We start from the raw sequence: 9,870 nt of genomic DNA on the forward strand, positions 1-9,870 counted from the left end.
CCACGAAGTGAAGAAGGAAAATCTAGGCAGGAGCTTATGAATAAAAGAGATTCCTCTGACATTTCCATGTGTCCTTGGCCAATTCATTCTTGTAAAATCCTAGACAATAACTAAAAAGACATTTGGCTAGTGACCAATTTTTAGGCAACCGATTTTAAATCTCTGATTAAAGTCTATAAAGAGCTTTCATTTATGATAGGTAATGGATAGAGAAGATAATGTTGCTGATGATGAAAACTAGAATGCTTAAAGTCTCAGCTGAAACATTTGAAGTCCCTTCTTGTATACTATCTTCTGATGGCAACAAGGCCCCATAGTCCCCGCCTGCCATGGATTTACAACCCTCTCCCTGCAGAGGTCCTCGCCAAGGGGGGCACACCCACTGGTGAGGAGCGGTTACTCACCGTTCTCACTTGCGGGGTTTCTTTCCCTAATGCCTAACTTTGAAATTGGAAAGAAAGAAAAGAAAGGAAACCACATCCTTTGTACTCTCAGTATATAAATAAGAGCTAGTCAAGAACTGAAACAGATTTCACGTTGATTGATGTGGGGACACCAGCCACAATGAAGAACTCCTCTACCTTTCTGGTAGCCACTCTCTTGATTGTCGTTTTTCTCCTAATTCCTGAAGGTAAGACTGATCGCTGTCATTTCCACTATAATAAATTAAGTAAAATGGAGTAGACGTTTTGGCAATATTAACTAAGTGTTCTAAGAGGAGATTCTTTTTCTGCGAGTCTTAGCATTCTTCCTTGGATTCTACACAAATCTTTTTTAAAATTTTTATTCATTCATTTACTTGGTTGCACTGGATCTTGGTTGCGACATATGGGATCTTAGCTCCCAGAACAGGTATTGAACCCATGCCCCTGCATTGGGAGCACAGAATCTTAACCACTGGGGCACCCGGGGATTCCCTCTATATATATCTTTATTTTAGAAGGAAAAAATCCTTCTTTCTTCTTTATAATTCCTTTATAAAAGATAATGGAACCACCAATGCTGCCAATGTGCGGCTTGAAAATTGCCCAAAAGGACTCTGTAAAAACAAGTAATCAAACAGACATAAGGGTCTTAAATTAGGAAATCAAATAGCACTTTTCAGAAAGGAATAGTGACACCGCAGCCTTTCTTGCTGCAGAAAATGCATGGATAGTTATAACAACAAAATCAACTGTACTTCAATAATCCATCAGTCTTTAAAAAAACCTGACCTAGATGTACCCCCCAGGTCAAAGGGATTCAAATGTTCATCATTATTTCTCTAGGCTAGTATGTCCTTGGGAATACATTAGGACAGTGGGAGCATCAACTCTTCGGTAGTACTATAGTGTTTCGTATTAAGTGTATTCTTTGATGCACTAAGTAGTAACCAACTAGCCTGATTTTATGTGAGCTGCACGGGCATTAGCTTAAAATGCTGTAAAAGTCATTTAAGATATTCCTTAAAATCTTTCTAGGCACTGATAACAACTCTAGGACTAGGCTGAACTGTGCCAACAAGTGTAGAGCTTGGGTTTTCTCCATGGTCTGGCAGTTTTTGGAGGTGGAAATGGTGGACAAGGGCTGATGCAACCTATCTTACCAAAAATTCCCAAGAAAGATCTCTGATTTATCTTGCACCTAAAAGTAGGGAGAAATTTTAGAAATAATAAGGTTTCAGGACATTAGAAACAGAAGAATGGACAGAATACTATTAATATAAGCATGGGCTTCCCTTGTGGCTAGGATGCTAAAGAATCCACCTGCGGTGCAGAAGACCTGGATTTGATCCCTGGTTGGGAAGATCCCTTGGAGGAGGGCATGACAATCCACACCAATATTCTTGCCTGAAGAATCCCCATGGACAGAGGAGCCTGAAAGGCTACAGACCATGGGGTTGCAAAGAGCTGGACACAACTGAGTGACTAAGCAGCAGCAAAATATAAGCATGTTCCAATGACTATGTTAGAACATGTTATTATTGTTTAGTCACTAAGGCACGTCTAACTCTTTTGTGAACCCATGGACTGTTGCCCACCAGGCTCCTCTGTCATGGGATTTCCCAAGCAAGGATATTGGAGTGGGATGCCATTTTCTTCTCCAGGGGATCTTCCCAATCCAGGGATCGAATCTACATCTCCTGCATGCAGGCAGATGGACTGAACCACTGGGGAAGCCCATATCCTACGAAACACTGAGACCAAGCAGATTAAAAAAAAAAATCCAATCATATCTTTTCTTCAAAGGAAACACCAAATGCAAATTACTCTGTTTCCTTCAGTCAGATAGAGTAGTATGCGTCCCCAAATGAAACAGACACGGCAAAGCAAGATTTATCCTCTAGGCAGGTTGTCTCAATCTTTCTACACATTAGAATCCTCTGGAGGCTTTGAAACAATACTAACATCTCAACCCTGGTCCTATTTGATTTTAATTTATTTTGATTCTAGGTGGGAACCAATAATTGCTAGTTTTTAGAGCTTTTCACCTGTTCTAATTCCTCTTCCCAAATCCTAGTTTGTGGGAGATGGGGACTTTTTTCTGTGCTCACCAATCACAGGACTCTGCAAAACGAAGATTGTACTGAGTTTACAATTTCTACAGCTCAGACAGTCCAAAGATGCATCTTTGGAATCCATCTCTTTATGATATCCATCAGGAAAATTGAGATGTAGGTGAAGTTTATTTGTTTCTCTAAGTTCCTTACCCTTTTACTTCTAGAGACTAGGATTTCCCCTTCCCAACTCCCTTCTGGAAATGAGACCCCTTCTGGACACCCATTTTCCCTGCCCCTCTCATCATTTACGTCTCATTGTAAATCTGGCAATGGGTTGGCTTTAATCTGAAAATGAGTTGGCAATGAGTTAACAGGCACTGTGCCCTATTGAGAGAACTATGAGTCCCAGTCAATGGTCAGGAGCAATGCTTGAGAAGAATCCAAGAACATCTGGTGTAGGATGTTGGCGCTGAGACTATATCAAGAGGGCACAATATCCTCTCAACCAACAGGGATGGTTTGCCTTGTGCTTCCATCTCAGTTCAGTTCAGTTCAGTCACTCAGTCATGTCTGACTCTTTGCAAACCCATGAACTACAACACGCCAGGCCTCCCTGTCCATCACCAACTCCCAGACTTCACCCAAACTCATGTCCATTGAGTCGGTGATGTCATCCAACCATCTCATCCTCTGTCATCCCCTTCTCCTCCTGCCCTCAATCTTTCCCAGCATCAGGGTCTTTTCAAATGAGTCAGCTCTTCACATCAGGTGGCCAAAATATTGGAGTTTCAGCTTCAACATCAGTCCTTCCAATGAACACCCAGGACTGATCTCCTTTAGGATGGACTGGTTGGATCTCCTTGCAGTCCAAGGGACTCTCAAGAGTCTTCTCCAACACCACAATTCAAAAGCATCAATTCTTCGGCACTCAGCTTTCTTTATAGTCCAACTCTCACATCCATACATGACCACTGGAAAAACCATAGCCTTGACTAGACGGACCTTTGTTGGCAAAGTAATGTCTCTGCTTTTTAATATGCTGTCTAGGTTGGTCACAACTTTCCTTCTAAGGAGTAAGTGTCTTTCAATGTCATGGCTGAAATCACCATCTGCAGTGATTTGGGGCTACCATCTCCCTCTTCTCTAATAATAAATCTCTACTCTTGGTCTATCGGCTTCCCTGGTGGCTCAGATGGGAAAGCGTCTGCCGGCAAAGCGGAAGATCCAGGTTCGATCCCTGGGTCAGGAAGATCCCCTGGAGAAGGAAATGGCAACACACTCCAGTATTCTTGCCTGGAAAATTCCATGGACTGAGGAGCCTGGTAGGCTACAGTCCATGGGATTGCAAAGAGTCAGACACAACTGAACAACTTCACTTCACTTCACTTCTTGGTCAATCACCAAGGAAATTTGGCTAAGGCAGAATTCTCTCCTTATAGCATCTTCTCTCTTCTCTTTATTAGAAAAGGGTTTAGATTAAATCACGTGGTTCAGTCTGGATATTGAAGAAGAGTTTCAGGTGCATAAATTAGTCTCTCAATTTATGAATGAGAAGGGTGCAAATTTCAATAAGCAAAAGACTCATGATGACCAAAAAATTCATGGGTAGGGTCACGGCTAAAAGGTGCTAATGTCACTTTGTAAGCTGTGATGCAAGAGCTCAGGGTGAAAACGGCGGTTTTCAAGCTTGTAAAAGCAACTCTGCTTCCCCCAGATTAATACTTAGCCAGAAAAGGGGAGGGATGGGCAGACACCAGCAGTTCCTGTAGCACCAGTTACTGGTATAAACTCATGCATAGTTGTCTGCCCTTTGCAAGTCCTGAGGCCTGAGGCCAGTGGTTGTGACAGATTTCCAGCCTGATAATCCCTGGACCTGCCAGTGGTATGGCTTCTGTGGGTGAAAGAGCGAGACCTCTCAGATTCCAACAGGAATGGGATTTACATTCAGGTATCTGATTTGAACTTTGCCGGTGGCTCCATGGTAAAGAATCCGCCTGCAATGCAGGAGCTGCAGGTGACACAGGTTCGATCCCTGGGTCGAGAAGATCCCCTGGAGGAAAGCATGGCAACCCACTCTAGTATTCTTGCCTGGAGAATCCTGTGGACAAGAGAGCCTGACAGACTACAGTCCATAGGGTTGCGAAGAGTTGAACACAACTGAAGAGACTTAGCATGCATGCCCGCATCTGAAATTGACATGCAAGGGTGGAGTATGCTCTCATCCCTCCTCCTCTCTATGTGGGAAAAGCATGTCTAGCCTTAGAAACACGATTATAAGTAGAGCTCTTTAGCGTGGTCACTGATATGACTTGTCTTTGTCTTTTGAATAGATCTCTGTGAAAAAATTATTGGAGGAAATCAAGTGACTCCTCATTCAAGACCCTACATGGTGCTACTTCAGGGGGAAAGAATCTGTGCCGGAGCTTTGATTGCCAAAGATTGGGTATTGACTGCAGCTCACTGTGACCTGTATGTTCTTAGGTTTAAAAAAAAAATTTTGTGGAGATAGTTTAACTTGGGGGAATATTAACAAAGAGAGTAAATATCATTAAAGCCACAGGATCTTCACATCATTTACATCTTTGGCAGCTTGCTTTACCCCCAAAAGGGAGTTGAGCTCAGACTCAGCCCCAAAGAATCAGACCAATGAGGAAGCAGCATCCAGAGCACTTTTGGAAGATTTCCTCTCACTCAAGGGTTGCAAGCCTTGGCTTCTGGTCTTGACCTCATGATGGTGCAGAAGGGTGAAAAATTTCAGTGTCCCCTCAGGGACCTGAGCACCACTGTCAAATTGAAGAAGGTTTCTTTTGAAAACCTTCCTGTTTTCTTAAAACTTCTCACACCTTCAGCCATTTCATAACCACGGTCAAGCACAGCCTTCAAACCACTTTCAGGGCTGGTCTTTTCTTCCCTCCCTAAATCAAGCCTCTAAACTTCGGCTGTCCATTATGATAGCCACTATCAGTTGGTTATGTGAGTTATATATAGTTATACATATTTGCATTCATTAAAATTACATCAAATGACAAATGTAGATTCTCAGTCTCACTGGCCACATTTCAAGTCCTCAGTAGCCTACATGGGGCTCCATATTGGACAATGTGGACTTATAGAACATTTCATTGTCAAAGTATATTCTACTGAAAGTGCTGTTCTAAGGTCTAAGTGTGACCTTAGAACTGACTAATATCTGCTGTGTAATGGAAAAACAGCAGTGTGAATATATTGTTGGTATAGTTTATGCTAAGTTATGAATGATAAAGGCCTTCATCATTAATATATCAGAGAGTATCTTGATTTTATTAACCAAAATGAATCTTCAGCATGGAGTAAGAAAAGGAAGATCCAAAGGGGTCCCCCTTTAGACCACCTTTCCCTCAAAAACACACACTCAGTGGTCTTCCATTAAGCAATCTATTTTTGAAAGTTTGCCCATTTAAGATAAGTTTGTTGTCCTCTTACAATGATTTCTTCAGTGCATTAGTTCTACAACTATTAAGTGTCTTTTGCTTTTGTTTCTAGACCACTGAGACTTCTGCTTTCCAGTTTTTTGCAGCCAGATTCTCTATTACAACTAAAGGAAGGCTGGGGGACAGCAGTATAACTCCACCAAAGATCCCAAGACTTGGCTTAGCGACCATGGAATTCTTTTTTAATATTTATTACATATTTATTTTAATTTTTGGCTGTGCTGGGTCTCCGTTGCTGCGAGCAGGTTTCTCTAGTTGCAGCAAGCAGGACTACTCTCCAGTTGCCGTGTGTGGGCTTCTCCCTGCAATGGTTTCTTCTGTCGTGGAGCACAGGCTCTAGGGCCCAAGGACTTCCGTAGCCATGGTGCACTGGCCTCCTTGCCCCGTGGCCGCGGCACACGGAATCCTCCCAGACCAGGGATGCAATTCGCGTCCACTGCACTAGCAGGCGGACTCCAACCAGGGGACCATCGAGGAAGTCCCCCATGGAATTCTCTTATCTGATTTTCAATGAACTTAGTTTAGCTTGTTATAAATAAGCTTCAGGTCAGCATGATGATAATGATAAACTCATAAACAATTCACTTTTATTCTTTAAAGTATACATTTTTTTCTGAGTCACAAACAGGCATTTCCACAGCAAGCACATTTATAGATGGGACAGTGAAACTGATCAGCCCATAATATGCTTAGCTCCTGATTTAAAGAGTAAACCAAATTAACAGTGTTGTGTCTGTTTTCAGGAACCAGAAAACCCAGATCATTCTTGGGGCTCACTCAATAACCAAGAAAGAGCCTGAAAAACAGATCAGGTTTATTAAGAAAGAGTTTCCCTATCCGTGCTATGACAAGGACACACATGAAGGCGATCTTAAACTTCTAAAGGTACAAACTTTGATTATACTTTTGATTGATTCAAAAGTCACAGAAGCTCCTTCAGTCTGGCTTCTGATGTGGAAATCTTTCTCAGTGGCCTGATAACTGTATAAGGGGATCCCAAGCGGTTGGGCTAGAACTTAAATTTTAAAAGTGACATTTTTATTATCTTGTTCTGTTAACTTTTTTTGCTTGCCTTCCAACAGCTGAACAAAAAAGCAACACTTAATAAAAACGTGGCTATCCTTCAGCTTCCAAAAGAGGGCAATGATGTGAAACCAGGAACTGCATGTCGAGTTGCAGGATGGGGACAGTTTCATAATAATTCCCCTAAGTCTGATATTTTGAGAGAAGTCAATGTCACCATCATAGACAGAAAAATCTGCAATGATCAATCACACTATAATTATAAACCTGTGATTGGACTGAATATGATTTGTGCTGGAAGCCTCCGAGGTGGAAAAGACTCCTGCCATGTAAGTAAAATAAGATCCCAAACTTGAGCTGTTGGGTTAAGTCATGCAGATATAGAGAATGTGACGTCATGCTTTGCATTGGCTTCTACAGGGTCCTAGTGCTTTTTAAAAGAAGTCTGATAAAACTCCAGTCAAACAAATTAATGTTCTCAGCTCAGATGAGTTGTTCATCAAAAATAACAAGTTCACTGCTAGTGCCTGGGTTGAACTACTGTATATTCTTGATTTTATATCAAAAACCACTAAGAAGCAATTTTTTCTCATTTTTCATATTAACATATATAGATCTAAACTGAAAAAAAAATATGTAACACTCAGGAGAGCTGAAGTCAGGATTCATCTAGGGCCTTCAGTACCTTTCCCTATTTGAGCACCCCCTAATAATTTCTCTGCCATTTAGCCAGGTAAGTCTGAAATGCCTGCATTCCCAAGACTGACTGAAGATCTTGGAGTAAACTGTATAGCTTCCTAGAGCCGAGCTCGACCTTTGGAAACAACCTCCAAGCACTCCATACCAGAGAACGTGCAAGCCTCCCTCTCAGTGTGCCCTGAGAAGGGCTGGGACAGATCTCTGCTTAAAGATAGGAGTAGAAGAACACTTGACTAAGGTTTAAACACTGAGCACTGGTTTGTTCCTTCTCACCTCACTGGGATGGAACTGTGCTCTCAGAACCTTTTGTTTGCAGAACTCCATGTACAAGCCTCAATGATTCTTCATCCAACAACACCCGTCATCCCTAAAGCCACAGCAGGGAAATGGCCAACCGGGTCCCTAGACTTTAAATATCTTTAAATATGCTGATCTAGAGTTCCTTGGGGCTTCCTTTGTGGCTCAGCTGGTATAGAATCCACCTGCAATGCAGGAGATCTGGGTTTGATCCCCGGACTGGGAAGATCCCCTGGAGAAGGGAAAGGCTACCCACTCCAGTATTCTGACCGAGAGAATTCCATGGACTGTATAGTCCACGGGGTCACACAGAGTTCCTTGAGAGAATGCAGGTCACATTCTGGGTAGTGCAGTCACAAGAATAAAGCATGACTAACAGCTAACTGAAGCCTCCCTCCTAGTGGAACCAGGCAGCTCTGAAGTGTAATCACTGACTTCCAGGAGCATCCATCTAGCATTAGATGCTCAAGCGACTTAGGAGGAAGAGCGAAGAATAATGCAAACTCCACAAGAATAGTACTTTTCATCTATTTTGTTCACTGATCTACTCCTAGTGTCTAGAAGACTGCATGGCACCTGGTAGGTGCTCCATGAATATTGACTAAATGAACAATGTTTGCTACAGAAGAATGGCGTTTGTGGGAGTTTGAAGAAATTGACCTCCAAGGTCTAATTTTAATATTCACTGAGCCTATGAAAAGGTGATAGACACAAGCTTTACCACGTAATTTTCTCTTCAATGGTTACTGTATTGATGAAGTTTGAGTCTTTCACATTCCATATGCTCTTAAGAGGTATTATTGTGTAACTTCTTTCATTAAATGTTTCTTTCTCATTAAAAAAAGAGAGAGATTCAAGGGAGCAATTTCTGTTTGAGAAGGTAAAGAATGAATTGCTTTGGTTTTGTTCCTTTAAGAAGACAATTAACTCCCAGAAGAACTAGAAAACATAGCTTTTATTCTTTGCCTCAATGGCCCATCTGCAATTGACTGTTTCATGCCTTGAGTTACTTAGCATTTTGAGAAAATGACAAAAAGGCGAGTTTCTAAAGCAGAGAGCTTGTCTCAAAATCACTGGATTCCACAAATAATAATTCAAGTTTCATTTGTTTTCACTGCTTTGTAAACAAATCAAGAAAATAAATTGACTATATCGTTGAATATTCCTCAACATTTTGGTTTTTTTAAGCACTCATCATCAAGTAAGTCAAGGTTGGTCTTAACATCACGTTATATGCTTCACATTGAATGGCATTTCTTCCATGCTGCTAGTGGTCATACTTGATGCTGATCCCCACCATTCCTCTTGTTTTCCCCAAGGGAGATTCTGGAAGCCCTCTAATATGTGAAAACACTTTCAGAGGCATCACTGCTTTTGGCATTCCAGGGAGATGCGGAGATCCTCGAGGGCCCGGTGTCTATATCCTTCTCTCACAGAAACACCTCAACTGGATTGTTAAGACTATGAAGCAAGCAGTTTAGATACTTGTATTTCATTTACTGTCACTCTTTTAAAACTTTTATTGAAGAACAGTTGATTTACAATGTTGTATTAGTTTCAGGTGTACAGCAAAGTGAATCAGAGTTACATATATAGCCACTCTTTTTCAGATTCTTTTCCTATATAGGCCATTACAGAGTATTAAATAGAGTTCCCTGTGCTGTATAACAGTTCTTATTAGTTACCTATTTTAAATAAATTGATAGTAGTGTGTATATGTCAGTCCCAATCTCTCAATATATTACTCCTCCCATCCCTGATAACCTTGTTTTCTACATCTGTGACTCTACTTTTGTTTCATCAATAAGTTCATTTTACCCTTTTTTTTCAATTCCACATACGTGTGATATCATATGATATTTGACCTTCTGTGTCTGACTTACTTCACTCAGTATGACAATC

General features: G+C 41.4%; 1 protein-coding gene across 1 annotated transcript; it reads left to right on the top strand.

Annotated features, from left to right (window-relative positions):
* Nucleotides 1-450: 450 nt before the first annotated feature.
* Nucleotides 451-9,870, top strand: LOC129553048 (granzyme A). Its single transcript, XM_055421721.2, has 5 exons — nucleotides 451-631; nucleotides 4,810-4,948; nucleotides 6,693-6,834; nucleotides 7,032-7,301; nucleotides 9,288-9,870. Exons 1-5 carry the CDS (start codon nucleotides 565-567, stop codon nucleotides 9,447-9,449), a joined length of 780 nt encoding a protein of 259 aa, XP_055277696.2. The 5' UTR covers nucleotides 451-564; the 3' UTR covers nucleotides 9,450-9,870.

Source organism: Moschus berezovskii, chromosome 18, assembly GCF_049115385.1.
Source record: "Moschus berezovskii isolate FMDL1 chromosome 18, NW_MosBer_1.0, whole genome shotgun sequence".
Classification (NCBI taxonomy): Eukaryota; Metazoa; Chordata; class Mammalia; order Artiodactyla; family Moschidae; genus Moschus; species Moschus berezovskii.

Bases quoted from the DNA above. Each gene is read 5' to 3' on its own strand.
- LOC129553048 (XM_055421721.2), top strand. From the start codon at position 565: ATGAAGAACTCCTCTACCTTTCTGGTAGCCACTCTCTTGATTGTCGTT. The intron at 632-4,809 runs GTAAGACTGATC...TCTTTTGAATAG, and splicing joins TTTTCTCCTAATTCCTGAAG to ATCTCTGTGAAAAAATTATT. The intron at 6,835-7,031 runs GTACAAACTTTG...GCCTTCCAACAG, and splicing joins GCGATCTTAAACTTCTAAAG to CTGAACAAAAAAGCAACACT.